The sequence below is a fragment of the Spermophilus citellus genome, assembly GCF_964194105.1.
Source record: "Spermophilus citellus genome assembly, chromosome: 1".
Lineage (NCBI taxonomy): Eukaryota > Metazoa > Chordata > Mammalia > Rodentia > Sciuridae > Spermophilus > Spermophilus citellus.
The window spans coordinates 32,267,825-32,295,430 of NC_138182.1; the positions used below are offsets into that span (position 1 = coordinate 32,267,825).

General features: G+C 37.4%; 1 protein-coding gene across 2 annotated transcripts in view; it reads right to left on the reverse strand.

Moving 5' to 3' along the window:
- DCLK1 (doublecortin like kinase 1) overlaps window positions 1-27,606 on the reverse strand; it is a 342,359-nt gene that overhangs the window by 296,195 nt on the left and 18,558 nt on the right. For both annotated transcript variants that reach the window (XM_081291475.1, XM_081291476.1), the window contains exon 3: window positions 24,406-24,752. In XM_081291475.1, the coding sequence (XP_081147601.1) occupies window positions 24,406-24,752 (347 nt within the window). The remainder of the gene's footprint in view (window positions 1-24,405; window positions 24,753-27,606) is intronic.

Below are 27,606 nucleotides of genomic sequence, written 5' to 3' on the forward strand. Positions count from 1 at the left end.
TACTACTACACATATTCAATAAATTACTTTAATACAGGTAAATTTTCTAATGGGAATGAAGATTAGAAGCCAACTCTGAACTACTATTCCCAAAGAGAGAAAAGTTAATCTGTAATCATCTTTAAAGTTTCAACCATGAGGTTCTCAACTGCTCCTCTTTGCTGTAACTTACCCTAACTTTTGTCTATCAGAAATCAAGTCCCTTAATTACTGTGTAGTATTTTCATAAATTTATACCAATATCCTGAATGTTATCAAGTGAAATTATAGTTCTAGTAAACCCCCAAAGCTCCAGTCTGCCATTAAATGCAGTGAGCACCCTGGGAAGGAAGCCTGAAGTAGATTTGAAAATGGCAGAGTGAGAACTACATCATGGGTATTTTAGTCAACTTTCCATCACTATGAACAAAATACCTGACACCATCAATTTATAAAGAGAAAATGATTATATTGGTCCAGTTTGGGAAGTTTCAGTTCATGATCTACTGGCCCCACTGCTTTGGGCCTGGGTGACAAGGCAGCACATCATGGTGGGAACACATGGTGCAGTAAAACTACTTACGTCAGGAGGCATGGAGCAAAGAGGAAGAGGAAACACTCAGGATCTGACAGTCCCCTTAAGGCTATGTCCTGGGTGACCTAAAGACCTCCCACTAGGCCCTGCCTCCTGATGTTCCCTGCCTCCCAGTAACACCACACTGGGGACCAAGCCTTTAACATATGGCCCTTTGGGGGACACTGAACATCCACACTATAGTAATAGGCATCTCAGGAGTGTGCTAACTCCTGAAGCCATCCCTTCCATCTTTCCTGGGATTTCTTTCCTCTTGTTATTATGTCAACTTTGCATAGACAGGCAGGAACCCAAAATAGAATATTTCATTGCTTTTTTTTTTCAGTTAGTCACCCAGAAAGATTCACCTTTGTGAATCTTTAAAGAAAAGTCCCTACACAAACCAAATCTCGTGGCATTCACACAGGATTAAACATTTTAAAAAGAAGTATTATTATGAATCTATAATTGATATAAAAGTCCCATCCTTCATCAGCTACAGTTATATCATTTCCCTGTTTTCCTCCTTCTCCCTTTAGAAGCCAGGGCCACATTTGACCCATCTCATGTTACCGAACCAGTTATTAGCATTATTTAATTAGTTCCTTCAGTGAACCAAGTCAATGTCGGGAGCTGTTTCTGTGACTTAAAACACTACTTGAACCAGCCTCTGGAGTCTTCTGCTGTACAGTTGGGGTCCCCTGAGCTCCAGAACACCTCCGCTGAACTCGGGTACCAGCACAAAGCACCCAGGGAGAGGAAATCAGCCCTTGGGGAAGTCTAAATAAAACGACCTCAATGCCTCCACGTCAGCTGAAAATAGTGTTTCCTGAACAGCTTTTCAAACACCGTACTTGATAGAGATGGTTTATGTCTATGCAAGTGGGATGCAAGGTTTTCAATAAAATAGGACACTCATCTTCCAGCACAGTTGTTGCTAAAAGGAAAATAAGCCCTTGCAAAGGGACCTGGGATCTCTTTGCTCATGTGGCAATTAACAAAGAGTTAGGAAAGAGTATTAAGTATTGGTAATCAATTTAGGAGCATCTCCTAGAGGCAAGATTTGAGGGGTATGGAAACATGAAAAGACCCAGTCTCTGACTGTAAGAAATTTGCAGCCTAATGACAGACACAAACACATGTGTGATTAGGAAACAAGGCTGTGTGGGCAGCGAGCATACAGGAATGCTCTGAGGCTGTCCAGGCCACTTTTTCAACCAAGAAGACTTCTAGAGGGTCTCACTCTCTTCCAACATGGCAAGGGCTTGGTTGGTGCTGCGCAGGGGGAGACCGGATCTCTAATACTAGAAACATCCATCCTGCTGTGGATGAACCATTCTCCCAGTCAGAGCTGATCAAAGGCCCCATGGGAAGTGAGAAGGCAGTGAATGTGGTCAGAGACAGAGAAAGCAAGAGACTCCAAACCTCTGGGAGTTTACCAACATTTCAAGGAGCCCCTATGTGTACCAGAGTGTCTATGTGCAAAGGATGTTCTGGTTAGGTCTGAACAACAGTATCTTTTTAAAATCGTGATGCATGAAAGCAGGTGATATATGGGTTTTCGTAATTTTTAAAAAAGACAAAATTGTATGTACCCAATGCAACACGATGCTTTGAAACAGACATTGTGGAGTGGCTAAATCTAGATAATTAATAATAGAATATATACACACAGTGGAATAATATTCAATAAAAAAAAATAATGGAATCTTGTCATTCAATGTGGATGAATCCGGAGGACATTTTGCTTAACTGAAATAAGGCTGGAACAGAAAGACAAATATCACATGATCTGACTCATATGAAGCATCTAGAAAACAAAAATCGGCCTCCTAGAAGCAGGGGGTAGAATGGTGTTTACCAGAGCCTGGGAGGATGTTGGTCAAAGGATCATATAATTATAACTAGACAGGAGGAATAAGTTCAAGAGCTCTATTGCACAGCATGGTGACTGTAGTTGAAGGTATATAGTACTGAAAAATGCAGAGACTGCGCATTTAGTGTTCTTACCCCTGAAAATGAAAAATCCCTTTCTACTTGGACCAGACGACTGAGGGCAGGGCCTGAGCCAGGGAAGGATGTGAAGACACAAGGAAGGGTGCTCCCACTGAGAGCAGGAGAGCTGGCTGCTGTCACCCTACTAGAGAGAGTTCAGGGACAGCCACTGGAGAGTCCCATCTAGAGATTGTTCCCTTACCTTTCTGTCACATAAAAGCCTTCTTGAAATCTTGGTTAAACATCTTGAGTTGGTCTTAGTGATGTTGTGAGGAACGAACCGACAGGCTCTTTTCCATACTGGGAAAGAAGGAGTATGGGGCAGAGATTTTCATCCAGGAAAGAAGATTGTAACATGGCAAATGAGCCCTTCCGGGGAGCAGCAGAGTGCACCAAAGCCAGCTCAGGGGACAGTGGCTATTGGGTGGGCCTGTGGCATAGGCAGTCATCCCTGGGAAACCTTGAGATTTAAGGGGGAATGAAACCTTCACATTACTGCTAGGGAAAGACTCATATTCCTTGATGAATCAAAATACTTTATTCTATACACCCCATGACAGCTGCATTTCCATTTCTGTCTGAGAGCTCACAACAACTTGAGAATGCTAACTATTCTTGGCCTACCTTCCTCATAAGACCATTTCCTCAGCACATTATATGTCTTTCCACTTCTAATTTCTATTTTAATGAACTTATGGATTCTGTTTCTGAATATTTTTTTAGGATATAGATGAAATATTAATAACCAATAGAAGAAAAAAATTTTATTCTTTTAAAAGCCTCTTGATCTATTTACTTTCATCGATGCAATTTATACATGTAAATTGGAAGAAAAAAGCCTGACATGTAGCTCAAATAATTTTCACCAGAATCACTAACAGGCTTCAGGAATAGGTTTTAATATTTTTTTCAAACATCTTCAATAAGTCTGATTTCTACTCCACTTCAAATTATCCATCCTCTGTGCAATCTCACATCTTTATAAATAAATACACAAGCTCTCCGCTGTTTGAAGATAAAACCTCATATTATAAATAGCAGAGCAAACCAGGACAGACAGGCCCAATGTCCTGGGACAGACCCACTGGCCTGCTATCTCAGGTTAGAAACACAGGTCTTTCCCCAAAGTGCCGTGTGCAATTAATATCAGTCTTTTTTTGGAACCAGAATTGTATATGTTCCTTTACTATGTGACACTCAGTTATTCTACTCCCTAATTACAGGGTTTTTAAAATTAGTTGTTGATGGATATTTATTTATTTATATGCAGTGCTGAGAATCAAACCCAGTGCCTCACACATGCTAGGCAAGTGCTCTACCACTGAGCCACAACCCCAGCCCCTCGGGACAGTTCTTTGTATGAATGTCCTCCAAGGAGAACCTCTGGATATCCATTTGCAAAATGTTCCTATTTGCTTAAAGTTTCCCTTTACTGTCCTCTTTGCACTCCACTCTGGTTATGGCATCTTCTTTTTTTCTTTTCTTTTTTCTTCTTTGCACAATGAAACAAACATACAGCAGTCAGTTCTGGTCATTTAATTCTCTAACTTCATTTTGGCTTCTGAGGCACTGACTCTTGCTCACACCAATAACATCTTACCTGATCAAATTCTTTTTCTCTCCTACACCCTACACATCAAATACAAAGCAAAACAAAATCTTACTTCCTCTGGTGCCAGAGAGATTCCAACAAAAGCTAGTGAGAAAGTTTATGGTGCTTTGATCTCCAGTTGGCAGCACAAGGGAACCAAAGCTTTTTACTCTGCTGGCGTCTAATCATTGCTTGAATTAACTGGGGAGAATTAACAAGTATCAATAATCCAGATGTGTGTTTTCAATTACCATAGTCCCCAAGTGTGCCACAAGCTTAGTGAAAATGAGCACTGGATGCATAATTGTTGCTATTTTAGAAATTCAATGCACTTTACCTTAATAAACTGTGAAAAACACTGTAATATGCTCTAAAATTAACCTTACTTAAGAAAGGGTGACATCACAGCCACAGGCTTACTGATGTGGTGGGGAAAGGTATTCAACACAAAATAGTCTGATGAAGTATAAAGACAAAAAGGAAAATAGTTCTCTCAGGGTCTGAACATTCAAGACTTTCTGGATGAAAATTGTCAAAGCACAGATGTTGGGTCTATGGCATGATGGGGAGGCACTTTCTCTAAATAGGAATGTTATCTATGCCATAGGAGCTTGTCTTCCAAGAAAAGTCACTAAGAAGACCAGCTGGGGGATTTTGGGCACCCCTTTGTAGACCTTTGTATCTACAACGACACTTGAGGTCAAAATCAGCAAGCCGTTAGGAGAACCGGGACCTAGGGTGTGCAGGGGGAAATGACAAGAAATGAAGTTGGAAAGGGAGAAGGGGCCCACAGCTTAAGGGTTTTACATGCCATGTGGGGACAGAGGGAAGACAATGAGATCTTCAGCTCTATGGCTTGGAAAGAGCACTCTGAACAGGGTGCAGAAGAAAGGCTGAGGAGGACAGTGATGGAAGCAGAGATCAGCTGGAGAACTTCTGCAAGGGTGAGAACTGAATCACTTGTGCAGAGAAGTAGAACTGGATTCCCAAAACACTTCTGGGACAGACTGGGTGAGTCATCCAATGACTCAGTGGATACAGGGGCAGAACAGGAGAAAGGAAGACAGAAGGCTGATGTTTGGGCTTCTTAAGTGAGTGGAAGCTCAGAGAAGCTGTCATTGCATGGGGAGAACAATAACACTGTCATGATCATGACACTGGTCTTGCTCTCCAGCTCCTGCCCCACCTCACACCAACAGTCTTTGAAATCAAGACACATCAAAGAGAAAAAGAGAGAAAAGTGGCTTTAAATAGGAAGGTATTGCTAACATCATTGATAATTAAGCCTTTTTGAAAAGAGGACAAAAAAAATACTGGTACTTCAAATCTATTAACAGTCTAGGTCATGTGTATTCCTGGAATTCTTTCTTGTATATCAAACCTTAAAATATGTGGTTTCCTATTCTTGAAAACAGTGGAGGAGGAGGGTTCACACAGCTGACTTTGGAAGTTGGAAATGTACCTTATTCGGAACAGATAGACAAATTATTTAATAAGTCTGATAGGAATAAGAAAGCAGGCATAATTTTCATTAAGATTGAAGAACTCATCCTGCAGGCAAAAACCAAACTTCATTTAATACAGCTAGGTCTTGAATCTGTGAAGACATTTGCTCTAATGAATCTCCCATCTGAGGGCCCCCATGGTGGCCATAAGTTATCTAATTTTCACATATTGTAGTATAATTTCCTTTTTTTAAAAAAATGAGAACAACAATATATGACTAAAGTACCATATAGTGTATGTAAATTCCTTTAGAGAACATTTACCAAGCACGTAATACAAGTAAAGTACCATGTTAGAAGCACAGAAGCCTATGATATTCCCAAATTAAGTGCCAGCACATCATGATTCATTTGCCCTACTGTGATCCAAGTACTTATGTCCGCAATACTTTTTGATACTTTTTTCTTAGAATTAAGAATCTCTTAGAATTATTTAACCTCTTGAATACCCTAAGGAATTTAAAAATAATTTGGATATTTTTGAATGATATTTATATTTTTTTATTTTCTTATTGGTGCCCTGTAGTAATACATAATAGTGGAAGTCATTGTGATAAATTGGTACATGTACATAACCTAACGTAGTCAGCGTCATTTCCCAGTACAGCCCCTTAACTTCCCTTCCTCCATCTTCTTGGTCCCTTTCCTCTACTGGTCTCCCTTTTATTTTCATTAGATTCCATTTTTTCCCCTTTCTTTGCTTTAGCTTCCATACATGAGAGAAAACATTCAACCCTTGACTTTCTGAGTTTGGCTTATTTCACTTAACGTGATTGCTCTCCAATTCCATTCATATTCCTACAAATGACATGATTTCATTCTTCTTTATGGCTGAGTAAAACTCCATTGTATATATGTACCTTATTTTTCTTTATCCTGATAGTTAATTTAAATAATAAATTTTAAAGTAGAAATACATCCATAGATCTTGGATATATTTATGATATATAAAGACAAAATTTGTTCTTCCTAATCAACTTAAATTTTGTACTTTCAATTTTGATTTATAAGATAAATATGATTTGAGCACAAAATCTTAGATAACCATACCTTATTCAGTATTAAAATCAAAACTATATTTATATATGTTTATTTTAAAATTCTGCCTTTTTGATCTGATATAAATTTTCACACCCCTCCCTCCCAAATCATCTTGTTTAGCAATCTCAATAAATAAAAACTATGTATGCTGGATAAATTAATCCTTATAATTTCTTTTTATCGTTTTTCTAATATTCTATATAATGATAGGAACCAAAAGCTACCCACTCTTGGTATTCTGAGTGATAAACCAAGTGAGAAATGAGAACTCTCACTGCATCCCTACGAACTGCTATGCATGGTTACTAGATGCATGCTCCATTGCTCCGAAATCGTTTCCTTTATAAGGGAAAAAAATTTTAAACAACAGTTTAAAAATGTGCCATTTAAAAAAGATATTAAAATTAATGTCATTACTAGAACACATTCATGGACCCTCTAGGGGTTCCAGAATTATCCCCTGGGGAGCACTTTATCATCCTGAAAATGCATTGCTCAGAAGAACATGATGAGGAGCCTTAGAGAGCATCCATTGGGGGGAAAAAAAAAAGAAAGAAAGAAAAAAAAAGAAACAATCTAAAGCCAGGCACTGATTCCTATATGTGAAAAAATTAAAGGATATGAGAAGTGAAATTATCTCCCACCTATCAAAGGCTCAAATGAAAAATAATAAAGGAGCAAAAGAAAAAGGAGGCAAAGAAAGGCAGCAGGGATGGTTCAGAGAAGGACCACCTGTGCATGGTACATGTGTCTTCCTTTGTGTGAAAGTAGTAGACTTTTTGTTCTGATAGAGACTCCCAACCAGTGAAAGAAGGCAAACTCATGCTGGATGGAACTGAACAATTTCTCAGTGAATAGGAAACATTTTCTGGGGAGCCAGAATTTTCCTTTGATAATCAAAGTCATGAATGAACACAGGTGGCAGAATTGATTCTCTCATTTCCTTCTGGTCTCACTCTCCTGGTTGCTTTAATTTCCAGATGCATAGATATTAAAGATGATCAAAATAGGATTTGATTTATGTCACCTGATGAGTAAATAACAAGGGTATGCAAATTCTATCCCAAAGGATATAAGGATCAAAAAACATAACAGAAAAATTAAATGTCACCTTACCTGACAAATGTAACCTTCCTGGGGATATGGTTCTAGCAGTCATAAGGAAATGTGATCTTCAAAATTTAAGACCTACTGTTGTACATAAAACAGGAAAACCTCAGTTAAAGACAGAAGGTTTGATTTGTTTTCAATTATTGGAAGAATTGCTCAGATTTTTCCATTTTGTTATTGCTATTTTCTGTGGTCAGCTTTAGCTAAAAGAAATTATAATAAAACCCATGTAATAAACTTTTAAAACCCACATAATAAAGTCCAAGAAAAGACAGGATGGATAAATATAAACCAGTTCCACTGGCTTTGAGAAGAGTCTTCTGTACATGATTCTCTCCCATGTAGCTACACATTACCAAAAATCCTTTGGTTTCTTTACATGGGAAGATCACCAAGAAGGAGGTGAGAAAGTGAGAAGGTGAGAAATGTCCAGGCAGCAATCTCAAGACCTCACCAACCCCAGAAATGTGCCTAGAAATGAGCCTAGGGCTCATTTGGTTCTCAGCCAGAGATTAGCATCCTTTTACATGGTGAGAAGCCTTACTGGTGAATAATTTTGGTCTAGAAACATCTTGGACAACCAGAAAAAAAAAGGGGGACAAATACACACTAAACATGAAAACTTCTCTGGAATCCCAAATCAAGTATTCTTTACCACTTAATTTCAAAGGCACTCAATGGGGGGTGGGGTCAGTCAGTGAGCAGCATCTCCCCAGGTGCACCTTTACAGTACAGCAGGATATTAGAATTCACAATGAGGTCTCTTTCCTTAAAAAGAGAGAAAAAGATAATTTTTAAAAGTCCTCAAAGATCTTGAATAATAAAGTGATGAAAGGACAAGTGGGAAAAATCTCCATGAAGAGGGAAAAGGAGAGATTATAAGATAATTGGATCTCGCCCAAGGAACAGACAATGCCCACGGAAACCATATTTATGAAAAAGCAGACAGATAGACAGCTTAAAATATGTTCATATCATTTGAGATTTAATCCGCTTATAAATGGTATTTTAGATCCTAACAAAGAAAGTATCACCCAACAGGGCACAGAGAAGTCAGGAATGAAGAAGGGACCTCTGGGGATCACCACTAAGAAATTAGAAGACAACAATTATTATCCCATTCTGCCATGAACATTAAGGGTTTTTATTTTCCTCTTTAGATACCTAAGCTTGAAATTAACTCAGAAGTGCCTTATATGCAAGGACAAGTGCGAAGACAATATGTGATTTCACTGTACTACAATTGGCTGCATAATCTTCTCTGCCAAGTTCCTTATGGTACCCAACCCAGTGGTACCCAAGCTAAGCTGCAGGCGTGAGACTGTAGTGAAGGCTCAAGGGATTCATTAAGTGAATCCATAATGATACAAATGACTTTGAAGGTAGATAAAAGTTGCAAATGGAAAAATGAAGTCAACATTTAAAACTTGATGTGATTAAAAATCAGATCAGTGCTTGCTGAGCTGGGGCAAGAGCGGGCTTTGGCTGCAAACAGGCATGAGAGAACCTTCTGGGTGAAAGTATTCTAAGGCCGAGTCTACAGAGTTATTAAAATTACTGACTAATATACTTACAAAAGGTAAACTGTATGGCATGTAAATTATACCTTCATAAAACTTTCATCTATTGTTTTTAACTTCAAAGCTGATTCGTTTTAAAATCCAACAATATTCTCAGCATAAAACTGTTGTATTTCTAGACACAAGTTACATTAAGAATCTTCCTTTTTTAAAAAAAATGTTCTTTTTCCACCGTTGGAAATGTAAATTTTTATGACAATCTTAAAAAAAGGCCCTAGGTTTTTAAAAAAAATGACTCTAAATGGATTAATTTCATAATCCCTAACAATCTGAATGGCAACCAATTTAGAAAGAAATGCTTAGAAGAAATCAAGAGATTTCAGCAGCTTTCTCAACACTGACTTCTCTTTTTGCCAAGTAGTACATTCATGTTAACAAGCTTAAATTCTGACAGATCACCAGAATTTGATCATTTCAGAAGAAAAAGTATTTTAAACTCCAGTGGGCAAAGTTGATAAAGCTTAGAAATGGATTGTGAGCATTCTAACTAAAAAAGAATGCACGTGAATTTTTACTTAGTTCAAACATTTGAAAAACACCAGAAAGCATCAAGTACAGCATCACAGTTAAGAACACCCGTCAGCCCCAATCAGGTACAAATCATTCAGGCCAGTTACGTTCCCCTGTTTCTGCCCATGTAAAATGCAGACAGCAATATTATCTACCACGTGATACCATTAATGTGGTTAAAAGGAAACAAGGTCCGCATAGGGTAATCATTCAAAAAGGCTATCTTCTGGTCTGTTCTGCTTGAAGTTGTTTCTCTGGGTTGGGCTCACCATATAGGGTAATTATTCTCTTTTCTACAAAACCTCACAGCCAGGGACACTCCAGTCCTTCACTGTCTTGGAAAGGCAATTAGTCAGCAGTGTTCATGCCGACTGCACAAAATGTTTCCAGCTGTTGTAACAGAAAATATCTTCCAACTTCTGATTCATTGTGAAATGTGTTATCACTCATCTCCAGGCCTAGAACTGGTGTCATATCCCGGAACCGGGCTGACATACTTTTTGTTTTCAGCTGATGTCAAACCAAATATAAGATAAATGTGGCAAAGGAAAAGACACACAAGCAGGGTTCATTAGAGTGGGATCATTAACACAGGCAAAAGAAGTGCCAGAGATAGAGAGCTTCAATAATTCAGACACACAGGGAAAGTCTCATTTTTTCCCTAAAATTAAAAAAAAAAAAAAAAGAAGAAATACTTCTAAAATCTCAAAAGCATCGTGGAGTTATTGTATACTTAACTTCTCAAAATGAATTCATATTTCCTCCATTGTTCTCCTATTTCTCTGGTGCTTCGAAACAGACTCATGTGGGTGTGAAAACCCCCAAAGTCAAGTTTTCATACATTTTGATAATCCTGTCAAGTTTTAAAAATAATTTCCCTCTCACTTTGACTGATGTGAGGAAGTAAACGGTGACTTTACGGATCTGACTGCCAACACACCTCTATGGGAAAGTGCAGGCTAATCAAACTGAAGGCTAATACACTTATTATTTATTTTCAAGATTTTTAAGTGTGCTATGGGCTTTGAGTGTGGGGACTAATTTTAATGGAAAGTTGTTTTACTGGCATATTGGTACATAAAAGTAAGCTTTTTTATATTATTTGAATTCTGAATGCATTAGAAATACCATTATGTAAACTATTAAATAGAATTTGTCTTTCAGTTATTTAAAATATGAAGGCAATGCTGCCCAAGAGTGTTTGAAGAGTCACACTACCAAAGAGAGCAAGGTCATCCTCAAATATGATTAGCTTTATCAATCCATCTTTTCCTTATAGGAACACACAAGTGTGAAAATGCAAGTTTCTCCACCAGTGAATCCAGTAAGTCCTAAAAGGACATTCTCCCTTATAATTCTAGCACAGGGAATCTTTCCAAGCCTTCAGACCAGCTACTAAGAAAAAACAGACATTTCCATACCTGGCATAGAGTCTGGCATAGAGACCATGATTGATAGATATTTATAAAGCTACAGGAAACAAGCACATTCTGAACATGAAAAGGCATTTAGATTAAAACAGTAAAGCACCATCATCATGATAGAACCCACATGAAACTGTTGGTCCCATTTGGCAAAACCAAAGACTAGCCTATAAATATCCTTTTGCAACAGGTCTTTGCTTTTATGGTTACTATTAACAATGAGCACTCTGCACAATAAAACAATGTATGAGATCCAATTTCTTCCAATTAAACATATCCCAAAGGCATCATAAAATGATCTAAGATTCTCCTTTTCTTGTGTGGCTAATTAATATCACTAAATGCAACAAGAACTTAATAAATGAGTGCATTTTTTTTAAGATACACAGTGGCTCGTCAATGTTCATAGCAGCTCAATTCACAATAGCTAAGCTATGGAATCAACCTTCAATAGATGAACAGATAAATAAAATGTGGTACATATACACAATGGAATATTACTCAGCCAAAAAGAAGAATAAAATTGTGGCATTTGCCAGTAAATGGATGAATCTGAAGACTACCATGCTAAGCAAAATAAGCCAATCCTAAAAAAACAAAGGCTGAATGTTCTCTCTGATATGTAGATGCTGAGTCACAATGAGGGCTGGGAGAGTGGAGGTTCACCTGATTACACAGGGGGACATGTGGGGAAGGGAGGGGAGATGGGAATAGGAAGGTTGGTAGAATGAATTGGACATAACTTTCCTACGTTCATATATAAATACATGACCAGTGTAACTCCAATCATGTACAACTACAAGAATGAGAAGTTATATTCCATGTATGTATCATATGTCAAAATACATTCTACTATCATGTATAACTAAAAAGAACAAAATTTTTTTAAAAGATACACAGTGGTTAAGCCTACCAATTTGACATGAAATACAAATGAAAAAGTAAAGGAATTTTTGTTATGGAATGAAATGATGATGTTAACAAGAAACAAGATGGCCAACATGCCTGAGATAATCCGTTCATCGGACATCCATCCTGGAAATAGTCTGAGAAATAGTAAGAAATTTTATTTTCCCCAGGACCATAGAGTCAACCAATAAACAGAATTAAAGCAATGAACTGGTTCTCCACCTAGAGATCCCACTTACTACTGCTAGCACTTAATATTTTTACTCCAAGTTGGATATATAACTCCAGAGATAGAGTTGGTTTTTCTCATTCAAAAAAGTTCCATGGATGGGGTCACTAGGCATTGTATGGTTGTTTGCAAAACCCTGTCTACCTAAATGGCATGCGGCCACGGCCAATTGTCAGCTCAATTAAGTAAGTGACTCTTTCTAAGTCTTTTAACCTCCCAAACTGACTAAAGGAAACAGAATTCTGATTTCTAGGCAGTTACTTCACACCAGTTTACCATATCCATTGTTGTTCTCAACTGTCAAGTCTGTGATACACAAGATTCTTGGTCACTAACTCCCTAGAGATGCCAACGAGAAATTATCTTCAAAAGTTACCCCTCCATTTCCTGCATTCATTTAACATGACCTTATGTTCTTCTGGGAATTTTCCATTCTGAGGGTTTTCTCAAGTACAAGGATTATACCTGCCAACAGCTAAAGATCTAATAACAGATCCCATGAACAGTTTTAATGACTTCCACTCACTTCTGCAGAAGATCTCTAGAAGCATGAGGAAAATACTCAATTTGTGCAGCACATGGCAGGGAGCATGCAGAAAATATCTTAACAGCACACATATGGACCTTGTGGGAACTGAGTACATTAATCTCTTGCTCAGGATCAACATACCCAAGTGTGTGCTCATCCTTTCCTGCATCTCTTAACCTCCATTTATTCTCCATACAGGAAGCCATCCATCCTCCACTGAGGCTAGATTGCAGTAAGAACACATTTCATACTAATGGACTGGCTGCTTTCCAGAACACTGTTGCTGGCAATCGTATCTTGCCATCTGAGGTTAACACTGGTATCGAGAGGATGCTGATGAAATTGCTAAATCAGCTAAAATTAATGTTTAATTCCATCTACCATGCAACAGCCAGACTTATTATCTTAAGTGGAGTCTGATGTTCCATTCATACTATTTGGTTTTCTGAGCCATCCATCTCAAACTTTAAATATGAATATAGATTACCTGAGAATCTTGTTGAAATGCACTCTTTAATTCAGTGAATCTGAGTGGAATATGACAGTCTGCATTTCCACACGTCCCTGAAGGTATGACTGCTGATGTTCCCTGACCAATCTTTTTAGAAAGGATTCTAAGAACAGGGATGAGAATATTCTGAGTACATAACAGGATTCTTCACAATTTATTTCTGTTGTGTAACTAGTTTCAGATCCCATACTACTACTCTGAAAAAGCATAAGAAGTAAATGACTAAGGATTGATAACACAGCTAACTTAGTGACAGAGTGCCTGCCTGGATGCAATGTGGCCCTGTGTTCCACCCTCAGCACTACAAAAAATAATAACAATAAGTAAACAAATAAATAAATAAATATGTCTATGTAAAAAAAATAGTGCTTACCTTAAGTTATTTTCTTTCTAGAAGACATAAAATGCAATTTTATCATACTACATGCCAAAGTATGTCTAGTTTACGGTCTTCTAAGAAGAGGGAAAAAGAGTATCTAATTTCAGATACTCCTCAACTTCCTAGAGGGTTACACTTGCTAACCCAGCATTAAACTGGAAATACCATGAGTTGAAAATGCATGGGACCCACCTAACCTACCACACACACCCTAGCTTAGCAGCACAGTACACAGTGGAGTCTTGGTTGTTTCTTCTCATGATCACATGGCTGAATGGCAGCTGAGGCCCTGCCACTGCCCAGCATTGCCAGAGAGTATCAGACTCTGTATCTGGCTAATCTCAGAGATGATTCAAATTTGAAATTCAAAGTACAATTTATCTTGAATGCATATTGCTTTTACATCATTGTAAAGTAAAAACAAAACCATGAGTCAAACTGTGGTAAGTCAGGGATCAAGTGAACACTGAATGACTTTTCAAGAATAAGCACTTTGCATCCATTTGTTTCTCGTTCTGAGTTTGAAAATCTGTCTTTACACTCAGTCATCTCACAGACAGGAGAAATTCTACAAAGGAGTCTCAAGAGAAGAAAGTACACAGGGTGATTGGCTTCAGGGGATCTTACACGAGTCAATGAAAGAACAAAGTTAGAGAAAGGATGACTTAATACACTTCCCACACAAATATTCCCAAACGTTACACAAAATAAGATCTGAACTGCTATTAAAAAGAAAAAGGCAACATAAATGGACCAAATTATGAACGAGAGCCACCTTGTCAATGAGACCATGGGTAGTTTTTATTTATCTTAATATTTTCCCATTTGCTTAAAAATCCTTTATTGACTGCATATTAATCTTACAATGAAAAAAAAGCCAATTAAAAATTAAATCTCCCATCTGTCCTTTTGTTTCTGGGTGATGTTGTTTACAACATAATTCAGATTTAAAATTGGGTTTTTTTAAGTTCCATTTAATTTCTGGACCTGCCATCTTTCATTTAATTTAGTTGCAAGGATTTAAACTAATCAGAAAAATCTGCTGCAACATATTGTATTCTGCCATCACGAACTCCCTTAAATCCTGTAGGTTAGTGTCTCTGCAATAATTGGCCAAATGTTTTTCATGAAAATCACTTATTGGCCCAGCACCAATTTTTAAATCCATGGAATGTATCGATCAATTCTTCTCTTTATTCACTGGATGTCAGGATCAATTCATCTGACTCAGATGGTAAGATTTTTCTAACAGAATAGCTATTGTTCCCCCCACAGGATAAAAATGCTCTCAATAGTCAAAATGCTCCAAAATGGACAGATGAGAGAGTCTTTCATGAAGCAGGAGTCCAACCTAGAGAACAACTGCCATGATGATCATTTTACCATCTGGGGTTACACTAGCTTCATTCATAGTTACACACCAACACAGCCCAGGGTGAGCAAGTCAGCTCCTACCTGACCATCACCTACATGTACTTTGCCAAATACTGGAGGTAATGTGCTAATGCAAGGAGGGTATAGCCCATGGCTAACCAGTCAATAGTCCACTTGTGTGGTTGTCTAATCATTAATTGAACAAGCATTTACCAGATCAGGACCTGGAGATTCAGAAGTCAGCAGGACACCTTCCTAGCTTTATTCTACAAAATCTGAAGGTGAAAACAGGCATGACAACAGGTTGGTATAGTGAAGAGTTGTGGGGCTATGTACGTTGGACAGTAATGGACCCCAAGACAGGGAGCTGTCAATTCTGCAAGGGGAAGTAAAGAAATGTTTCATAGACAAGGCCATCTTTGAATTGAAGCTTGAGAAATGGGTAGTATCTTGCTTGGTAGAGTTGTATTAGTGATTCAGTCAAATTATACTGAATCACCAATGTAATGATCTTCAGTGTAAATACAAGTAGCAACTAGCTCCGTGCTAAGCTCAGAGAAGGTATTCAACAAACCCATTCCTGGAATGGGTTCCCATACCCTTAAGGAATGACTTGCACAATTAAAGAAGTGAAGAAAATAATATCTGAGTTGCATTCACAACTGACTGGCAATAAATGGGATGATAAAAACACCATCATTATTAGTCCTGGTTATCCTAGTTCAGTTACAATGGAAACAAAGCACAATGGCCAATTCTATATTCATGAGGTTTCATAGCTACAAGTGTATATCTTTTCTGGTGCTGGGGATTGAACCCAGGGTCCTGAACATGCTGGGCAAGGGTTCTACACTGAGCTACATCCCCACCCCTGTATACTTTGAAGAAAGCCTGGAATATGAAAGCAGAAGAGAGAAGAACTAACATTTATAGAGGACCCACCATGTATCAATCTAGGGCCTAGACAGATTTTATCAACTAATTATCACACCAATATTAAAAGGAATGCATTATTATTTTTATTTTAAAGAAAAGGAAAAATAGTGAGTTTATTTTACTAGCCAAGGCTCATACCATTCATGAGTAAAGTCTTGGTCTCATATACTGTCTCATTCCAAATTTCATGCTGTTGTTACTACAACTTGAAGTGTTTCCATGTGAAACACACATATACAAAGGAAGATATGATTAGCCCATTATTAAGAGATTTTTAAATAATGAGTTTCCACGACACATTTAAAATATGGGCTTTTTTCCCCAAAAACAAAAGAACCCTTAGCTTTTCAGGTCACCAATAATTAGAAACTAACCACAATGCTAAGTTTGTCACATGTATTACTTAATTTAATCCCATGACAATTTATAAAGCAAGCATTATTATTCTTATTGCCAGTATACAGAAGATGCAACTACAGATTATTATTCAATTTTAACTCTTCCCAGTAGGAGGATAGTGTGTCTTACGTAGAGGACAGATTTGAACTCAAGTCTATCAGTCTATGAAACTAGTATTTTCCTCTGTATCATGTTACCATAAATATATATGCTTAAATTATAGCATTGACTCCAAATTCTAATAAATCATGAGGATGATTTAACATGTGCATAATAAGCAAATTTCCTCATTATAAGTAAACTCAACATACAGAATTTTTAAGCTTTATCAGTAAGCTAGCGTATTAGTCAGTTTTCTGTTACTATAACAAATATCTGAGGCAATCAACTTATAAAGAGAAAATTTTTATCTTGGCTCACAGTTTTGAAGATTTTGTTCAGTTAATGATCAGTGAGCCCTGTTGCTTTTGGGACTTAGATAAGGCAGCAAATTATGGTAGGGAACCTGTGGCAGAGAAAAATGACTCATCTCATGTCTGGGAAGTGAAAAAATAGAAGGAAGGAGAAGGAGAAGAAGGAGAAGAAGCCAGAGACCCACAATCAGAATAATTTCAGGGCACACACCCAATTACCTACAGTCCTCCCACTAGGCCCCACCTCTTAAAGTTTCCAATAGTGCCGATTTCCAACAGATGCCAAGCATCTAACACATGGGTTCTTAGAGAATATTCAAGACCTAAATGCCTGCAGGTTGGGAAGCAAACTCAATTTTCCAGGCCTGAATGAGAAATCTCAAACTAGATTTTTCAGTCTAAAACTGAAGCCTAGGCCCAGCTGATTTTAAAGTCTTATTTCTTTCCATTTTATTAACATGCATCAAAGGCCAAGTCATGGCTGCTAGCCTTTGCAAAAGTAGCAGAAGTCACTAGGAGGCAATCCCAAAGCCATCATAAAAAATGTTCCAAGTATCCTCAATATACTACCAGGAGGAATTTGGGGAATATAACTTCTGAACTCAGAATTCATGTTACAGAAAACTGACTTTTGCTAAATCTAGCCAAAGCCTTAAAATACACATCCCTACAAGCACCCATAACTGACGATACTGTCAGAGGAATTCGGACTGGAAGAAAACAATTTGACTCTTTCACATTTGGAGGAATTAATATCTACCTAAGGACACGTGTGGCAGATTAAATGTGGCATATTTAATCCTGCATATCAAAAGATTGCACCAAAGATATGCAATCTATTAGCATATTCTATTCTGAATGTTTTAATTCTCTAAAGGAAGTATCATAGTTATTTTTGAACTCCCTCTTTTTTGAAATCAACTAAGATATTTCCATCGACTCCTAACTCTAGTAAATCATGAGGATGATTTGACATGTGCTCTGAGTTTTTGTAGAAAATTTTAATTTGACATTTTAAAATATAAACTAAATTACTGATATCAAGTTTTATTTTTACCAACTATAAACAAAACTAAAATGTGTTGCATTCACTTTTATAACATAGGTAATGTATCAACTCATAATGGTAAAACTTTTATAACAAGAATAAAAGGTTTACACGTGCTTATAAGAAGTCTGAGCTGTCATAGAAAAAAAAGCTCTATTTTTAGAAAAGGAAAAATGTCACTATCACTGACAGCTACAAGAAAAATAATCTCCTTTTCTGGTCCAAACAATTCCAATCACATCCTAAAATTCCTTACTTTTTATTTAGAAACTTTTGGTTTTCATATTTTCTATGTTCATCAACTGTTATAGCCAAGGTTAGATGTGGTAGCAATGTTTATGCTTATTTAAATTGTAAGAAGACACAGCCAAAAGTCTCTAAACTCATGTGCATCAAATTATTTGTACTTTGACTAAAATAATATATTAAAACACAAAAGAGATCACTTTGTGTTATCTGATTCATAAATCCCTATTGTCATTACTTTTTTCCTGAATTCCAACAAACTCGAATTCTAATAACCTAAAATGAATGGCTGTAATTATGATTCATTTATAGCATCTTTTGGTGTTTATGTTTGGAATAGGTAATAGGGATTCAACAATCAAAAGATAAAGAGAAGACATAACTGATTAATTTATGGACACTCACTGATTTCCTTAACATGAAGCTATCACAGCTGTTCTCAGTTTACCATCTAAATCAGTTTGTGAGTATAGCAGTCCTCGATTACCTGTGGGGACATGTTTCAAGGTTCCCAGTGCATGCCTGGAATTGCAGGCATTCACATATACTATATATGCTCTACATATACTATGTAGAGTTCTATATATACTATGTTTTTTGTCTCTCTATACACACTTATGATAAAGTTTAATTTATAAATTAGGCACAGTAAGAAATTAACAATAATTAATGATAAAATAGAATAAACATGACAATGATACTGCAGTGAAAGTTGTGTAAGTGTGCTCAACACCCTTATTAAAATGTGGAATTTTCCATTTTATATTATCTGATGATGACTGACCTTGGGTAACCAAAACCCTAGAAAGACTATACTTCAGTTGAGTGAGTTCTAGAATTTTCCATATTAGGAAAACACAAACTGTTTGCTCATGTGAACATGCCAGCAACGGTGGAATTTACAAAGTGCATGACCTACATGAAATGTCTACATGATTAAAAATATAATATCCCTGACTTTTACGCCCCCTACTACCTAAGTATACTGCAATGTTGTCTAGATTTTTAGGGTCAAATGGTAAATAAGATGGAATATGTTATATTGTCTACTTAAAGAACAATCTAATTTAGCATTACTTCATTCCAGAGGGAAGGAGGGATCACTGGGCAGTACCTTAATCTTTGATCTTTACTATATAAATTCCCTGCTTAGGCATTCACAGTTCTAAGACTTGCTGTTCTTTATGTTTCTAAGGAAGGACTCAATAATCACAGATTTAGCAGATTTAGCAGTTCCAGACAGCCAGATTTGCTTTTCCATAAAAGGATTCAGGAGATATGCAAGGGTATCTTTGCAGCAAATCTTGTACTTTGGGGGCTTATTTTAATCACTTAAAAAATAGTCACACTCCAAATGACCTCTGGGAGCAGCCACTTGGCAGGGTAAGTGAATAATACAGAGCAAAGCCCCAACATCCTGACACACGTGATGGCAAGAAAAGAGACTCTCAGGCTCAGACTCCACAAATCCCCTCTGATATGGAGAAAGGGGACATGATTTTAACCCTGAACTAGCAAATGCCCTTTTTCTTAGTGTGTGTGTGTGTGTATGTGTTTGTGAGTGTGTAGGGGTTTTAATCAAGACCAGACAAATAATGCATGACTGAAAACAAGGCACTGTAAGTATTTCCTTGGACTCCCAGCCATGCCAACCAAGAGCCTGATTGCATGTTGAGCAGACTCATATACACTGCGAAGAAGGGGAAAGGTTATAGCAAACCTCTTACTTCAGTGTCCCTGAATGAAGAATAGAATTGAAATCATTAGAAAAGACTTGCTCACAAATAGGCTACTCTGTAGTCAGCACATTCTGACATCTTAAAGCTTCTGCAAAATCCTATTTGATGCAGCATTTCCAATATGTTGATTTCCTTTAGGTCAGCTTTAAAAATCTCAAAAAAGTTCTGTAAGATGAACTCCTGGGTTAGGGCTTCATGCAAACCCAAGAGGCAACAATCAAGGAGGCCAAGAGCTGGTAGGAATGAGGGGGGGCATCATGTGGTCTATGCCCTCCAGGGCGCATCTTCTCTGGGTAACATATTAAACAGTAGGCACAGGCTTTTATGGTTCCATTGTTAAAAATCTCAGCATCAACAGTATCTACACCGTGGATACAACTGCTGGCTGCCTGAAGGCAATGAGAAAAACTATTTCTGTTTCCATACAATCCTCACCACCAACTGACCTAAAGTAATTAAACTATTCTGTTTATTTCCCCCCCCCCCCATAGTACTGGAGATCGAACCCCAGGGGCACTGTATCACTGAGGTACAGCCCATCCTTTTATTTATTCATTTATTTATTTAAATTTTATTTATTCATTTCATACATGACAACGTGAAATGTGAGACCGAGTCTTGCTAAGTTGCATAGACTGACCTGGAACTTGAAACCCTCCTGCCTCAACCTTTTGGGTAGCTAGGATTACAGGTGTGCACCACCACATCTGGCTCAAGCTATTAATTGTTCAAGTAATTCTATTTTCTCAATACAAAAAAGATGCCTTTAAATAGTTTATTCAGTGTTGGAGTTTCCACATTGTTTATGAGTTTGATAACAAGGACTCAGTTAAGCTATTAAAAAATAAAAAGGCAGGACAAGATGATGTCCTGTCTGTAATCCCAGTGGCTCGAGAAACTGAGGCAGGCGTAGGGCAAGTTCAAAGCCAGACTCAGCCAAAAGCAAGGCACTAAGCAACTCAGTGAAACCCTGTCTCTAAATAAAATACAAAATAGGGCTGGAGATGTGGCTCAGTGGTTGAGTGCCCCTGAGTTCAATCCCCAGTACCCCTGACCCCCTAAAAGGATGATGTCCTATTGGCAGCTTGTGAACCCCGGTGCCACCATGGATAGAGTAAGATGCCATCCCACTCGGCAGCCCGTCATTCCACAGGAAAGCTTTGAGGAAAACAGCTTATTCTCTGAGGCTCATCAAGCCCCAGTCTTTGCCAGGGATGTCAATTGGACTCTAACTTACTGCTTATTGGACAGATTTCTCTTTTGAACTGAAACAATTCTAAAGAGCCCTGAGGTCCATGGGAAGCATTTCTGTTCTCACTGTGAACCCAAGCAAAAAGTCTTTATGTTCATTCTACTTTATCAGCCAATCCCTCTGCAGTTGTTTTTTACTACTCCTGCTATGAAAAAGAGCATGATATAATAGAAGAAAGGCCACAACAGCAAACTGTACGCTTGCTAAAAAATGAACAATCAAGTACAACAGCCAGCAGAATGACTCCAGGGAAAATCACACTATATACATACATATATGATCAGAAAAGAGTCAAATAATATTCCTTGGACAGATTACTCCTGCTGTAGTTTGAATTCTGAAGGTCCCCAAAGGTCCATGTCTTAAAGATCTGTTCCCCAGGTTGGCACTATTCGAAGATGGCAGAATGCTTAAGGGATGGAGCCTAATGGGAGGTCTTTAGGTCACTGAGCGCTGCCCTTGAAGGTCACTGTGGGAGCCTGGCCCTTCCTCACACTCTTTCGCTCCCTGCCCTGAGGTGAGTGACTACTACTCACCACGTGCCACTGCCAGGATGAGTTTTCTTTCCACGAGCCCAAAGCATTGGAGCCGACCAATCATAGACTAAAACCTCTCAGACTGTGAGCCAAAATAGACGTTTTTCTCTTTGTAGGTCAAAAATCTCAGGTCTCCTGTGAAAGTGTCAGAACACTGCTTAACATTAAAATCTCACCAGGCCTCGTGGCACACACTTATAATCCCAGCAGCTCAGGAAGCTGAGGCAGGAGAATCACAAGTTCAAACCCAGCCTCAGCAATTTAGCCAAGACCCTGACTCAAAATAAAAAATAAAAAAGGACTAGGGCTATGGCTCAGTGATTAATTGTCTCTGGGTTTAATCTCTGGTACAAAAAAGATATATATGTATGTATTTCCTCAGTACCTTTGTGTGCTGCTTAAACATCTCTGTGGCAATCCAGTGTTTTCCAAGATCTGGAATAAGACTGGTTCAAATTCTACCTTCACCATTTATGTGTAGTCTTGGACATGTTTTTAATAAGTTCTGTGCCTTTGTATCCTCATCTGATAAATGGGAATAATAATCCAGTTGCTATAAGGATTAAATGTGTTAATACATGCAAAGCACTCAGAATGATGCTTAATAAAGCTATTATACTCACGATAGTACAAAACTGATTTGATTTCACATGTATTATCACAGTTGATCTCATAAGCACTTTATAAAACAGCAGTGATGGTTTTATCCATGTTTTGTTGGTAAGCATAATGAGGCTAAGTTACTTATATAAAAAAAAATAATAATCTGTGGATGAGCCAAGATTTGAATCCTGGTCTGTTGACATCAAACGTGGGATTCTTTCCCATTACACCCAATTATTTACTCGTACAGCACAGCAAACATACCACTATAAAATATTGACATTAGATGCATTCAGAACATAAGGGAACAATTGAGAACACATAGTATCTACTCTAGGAGTTTATTCTTCTGATAAACATATTAACTGATCAGTTCATGTAAAGACTAGCTAGCGAAGTGAAAGCTGATTTTTTAGACTCACTACAATAGCAATTTGGAATCCCGAAAATTCTGAAATGGGAGGAGGAGGAGAAAGTCTCAACAAAATGTATTCTTCATTCTAAATTTTACTTTTGATGAAAACAGATAAATTTTCATCTTGAGAAAATACACGGAAATGCAAAACTTCAGAATGGTGGAATAAATCCTCAGAAAGGGAACCAGAAGTCTCAAATATCCTAATATGCAATTTGCCATCTTAATGCTACTTTAATTCATGGACCAGCAGTGGACTTTGTAGTCACTGATATATTGATGACATTCAGGCTTTAGCTTCTTAGATCTACAAAACAAAATCTTATCACTAGAAATCCTTATCCACATGCAAGTGCTATGAGACAAGCAGAAGATTGGTCAATATAAACAAACAACTGGCACATATTCCTTCATTCCTAATGAATTTGTATAAGTTTGAGCATTTAAATGGATCCCTACGGGAATAATTCTTTCATGCCTAACACTCTTTGTAGTATTAGCATCTATTCTAATTCATTAAGTTTAAATGTGTTAGCCTTCAAGAACTTGCATGAGTCTTCTATTTAAAAAGATCAATCTCTTAATTTACGAATCCAGTTTTGATTTTAAGATGAACTCCATATACAAATCATTCAAATTATCCCTCAAAATTAAAAAAGGCATTTTGATAGTCACATTAAAAAATAAACTTCAAGCAAAGATAGAAATGTTAAAAATGATCATCTTAAACAAGACACTGTTAAACTATGAAAGACTAGAAATCACATTGTACTTTTGATCAGTGTTTCTTTTTTTAATCAGTTCACCATGGGTTCTGTCAAATCTTTACAAAAGTCTCACAAGACCCTGAAAGCTAATACCTCCTTTCTGTTCATCTCGCCTTAAAATTCCCACTCACCAGGGGCTGGGGAAATAGCTCAGTTGGTAGAGTGCTGTCCTTGCATGCACAAGGCCCTGGGTGCAGTCCCCAACACCACAAAAAAAAAAATGTCATTCATCCATGTGGATAGATGTGTATTTCACAGCTAAAGAGACCTCCCTTTCATTTTAATTGTGAAATTATATTTGTAATACAAGATACATAATATTCTAGATACGTGCACCCTAAAGCCAACAAGATGATGATATGTCATACCTGAGACTTACATTGTAAAATCTATAATATTTAAATAAGTCTCAGTGAACATTCCTGAAACACAGAATCATAAGATATTACTTACATCATTTACCTCCACACCGTACATGCATGAGGCTCTACGACATAGGGCAAAATTGAAAACACATGACTGAAAAGCATCATTATGCAAAGCAAATGATACTGAAAAAGTAGAAAGCCCGAATAACCATTGACTCTTCAAAGATAGATTTTATTCTGTACTTTGTATCCATGATTAATTCTTCCCAGCACAAACCTTGGTCCAGCTTGAGATCAACAAGCACATGCTTGCTGAGTAAATGACCCAGGTCTCTGTGACTTGAGCAAAATGCATGCTTCGGATCCCCATGGTGTGGCACACACACCCCCAACTCCCTGGTTGGTCCCTGTGAAGTCAGAGTCCTACCCAGACCCACCCTTACCTGTTTGCCATCCAAAGTGTACAGGCGTTTCACCACTCCCGAGTCCAGCTTGATGGCATCAGTTATGTCAGTGAGGACTTGCTCAAAGGAATGAGCCGTCTTCTTGTTCAGCAGAATCCTGACAGCTTTCCGCGGCTTCACTCCACTCCTGATGATGGTGACCAGCTTAGGCCGAATGAAATCCTTATTCTCACGCACCTCCGAAGGGCTGCCTTTGGCAGTGGCCAGTGAAGACACTGCCCGGGAAGCTGAGGTGGTCTTGACATTCACTGACCAGTTGGGGTTCACATTCTTGGTATACTCCAGTTTCTTGAAGGGCTCTATTGAGCCGCACACATAACTCTCTCCTAAGAAAGAAAGAAATAGATTTAAACCGACACTAAGCTAAACTTATTTCTTTTTTTCCTATTTTGTCTTTCGTTTCTCTTTTTCCACTTACCGTCAAAAAAGAAAAAAAGCTGCAACTTTTCATACAATACTGGAGTGATTAATAAGGAATGAAAAAGAAAGATTTCCGACTTCTCATCTGGTTCTCTCAGCAACAGATTGGAATCTTGGAAAAACAAAAAGTATTCCTCCTTTTCTTTGTCTTAGAATTAGTGACAGAAATATTGTTTTGCTTGAATCAGCCTAGAGAGGTATGAAATTGAACTCAAAATAGAAAATATTTGGGGGACTTAGGAGTATAAAATGTGTAGAAAATTTCAAAATCAGAGGTCTCATGCTACCTGAGATAATTTTAAATCTGAAAGTGGATCAAACACATCTTCTTAAAATAGTTATGAATTTATAAATGTATTGAAGTATATGCTAAACATTCCATAGCCAAGTAGCTTCCTAAACTGACTCTATAATAAAAATAGTTAAATTTGTATTTAAAATGACTCTTTAACATTTTTTTTAATTTAAAAGAAATAAAATGACTCTAACAGAGAATCTTTAAATGAAAATACTCAGGCTGTTAGGATGTGGATAACACACAAAAGAAACTAACACATGTACCAAAAAGATGATAAGTTATAAAATGGCTGTTCTAAATACAGATTTCATAAAGTTAGGTAAAAGCATTTTGCAATTGAAGATTTTTATAATGGATTTTTTATGTGTTAATGTCTTTATAACCAGGAAAAATGCTTAAAAAGCCTACATAATTTCAAGTAAAGTGACCTAGACCTCATCTAACACAACCCATTTACTTTTATCTAAATCCTTGGCCTATTTTTAAATTAATGGTGCAAGCATGCAGGGCCACAGAATTAAGGATCCACATAAAAATAACAGAACCAGTGTTTCAAAATTAAGAAAGGATAGCTACATATTATCAAACATTTATTTTGAAATTTTTTAAAAAAATATTTCATTCTAATGTATTACATATACCTTATGCATCACCAGAAATTGCACATAACAGTATAAGTTAACTAATCCCCAACTCCTGGCAGAGCATCACTTGCCCTAACTATGTTTTTCATCAGGATTTAAGCAGATAGCAAAAATATATATGAGAGTGCTACAACAGTGGCAATTTTTAATGCTCATTGGAAGAGGATCATGAGTGTAACAGTGGGAAAGAGGTAATCAGAAATTTTAGTTCAAGATTTGGCTTCTCCAAGCATGTGACCATGGACAAGTCCCTAGATGTCTGAGTGGTAGTTTGTCTGTAAAATAAAACCTCACTGGGTTTTTATGAAGGGCAAATTAGATAGTAGAGGGAATGGGGATATACAAGGCCCTAGGTTCAATCCCTAGCATTGGGAAAAAAATAAATTAGAGTAGAGATCAAAGTGACTTCAACTACACATTGCAAGTGAGAAGGACTTGAAGTGGAATTACCTTAATTGTGCATAAGCTTGAAAGGAAAAGTAAAAACTAAATTACTAAAATCTAAATTACTAAAAAAGGTCTTATGTTATTAGTTATTAATTGTTCTTAAACATGGTTACCAGGGATATCACACTGGACCCACCTCAATGAGAATGTCCCTAATATTCCTCCCCAAAACTACAGAGCCCATAGCATCCCTGGATAAGCCAGCCTTTGTCACAGTTCTGTGCTAACTGAAGATATGCAATTGTATGGTTATTTGTAAGTTTTGCACACTAAGGTAATTGCTAAAAGCATAGAGGGGTTGGCATCTCAACAAAGAAAACTTTTAACTTTAGAAAAACATTTGAGTAAGAAGAGGGTAGAATTTTAAGAGTGTAACAATATTGAATGGACTTGTTGGGGGAAAAACACATTTTTTTTTTACATATTCTTAGATAAAGTACATTGAAAGTCTTCAGAACCACTATGAAGTATGTAGATTGGACTCAAGCAACAAAAAAATAAAATAAATGGACATTAATCTGTGCTGTAACTGTGAGCTCCCCTGCCTTCATTGCCCACTAGGGTGGGAATCATGGAGAAGGACATGAGGCTCCAATAAAGGATGATGATGGGCTAAAGGAGGAGGAATCCAAGATCAGACATCACATGGTGCTCAGTCACCTAGAGTTTGCTCCACTTTTCAGAATTTCAGGAAAAGCTAGCATGTATAGTGTTCATTGACTGTGCAAATAAATTTACAACAAAACTATGTGGCTCCACATTTTTACTTTCACCTTAACTGTAATTTTGAACTTCTCTCTACCACTGAAGATGTGGTCTCTACCTTAACTCAGTTAAATTAAAGTTGATTGTGTTTCCTGATATTTTTTTTAAAATGAGCTTTTCAAGCTGGGCGATATGTCATACACCTGTAATTCCAGTGACTCAGGCAGCTGAGGCAGGAGGATCATGAGTTCAAAGCCAGCCTCAGCAACTTAGCAAGGCCTTAAGCACTTTAGCAAGACCTGTCTTTAAATAAAATATAAAAAACGGGTTGGGGATGTGGCTCAGTGGTTAAACGCCCCTGGGTTCAATCCGCAGGACCCCCCCCAAAAAAAAAAACACTTAATCTCTCAATAGCCATAAGGAATTTGTTCCAGGATCCCCTGAAGATACTCAAAGTCTATACCATTTTAGACTCTGGGTACTTGCACAGAAACCAAGTATACATTTTAAGTTATCTCTAAATGACTTGTAATACCTATTACAATGTAAATGCTATATAGGTAGTTGTTAAACTGTATTGTTTAGGTAATAATAAGAAGAAGAAGAAACAAAAGTCTGTATTTCTTTAGTATAGATGCAATTTTTAAAAAAACATTTTCAATCCAT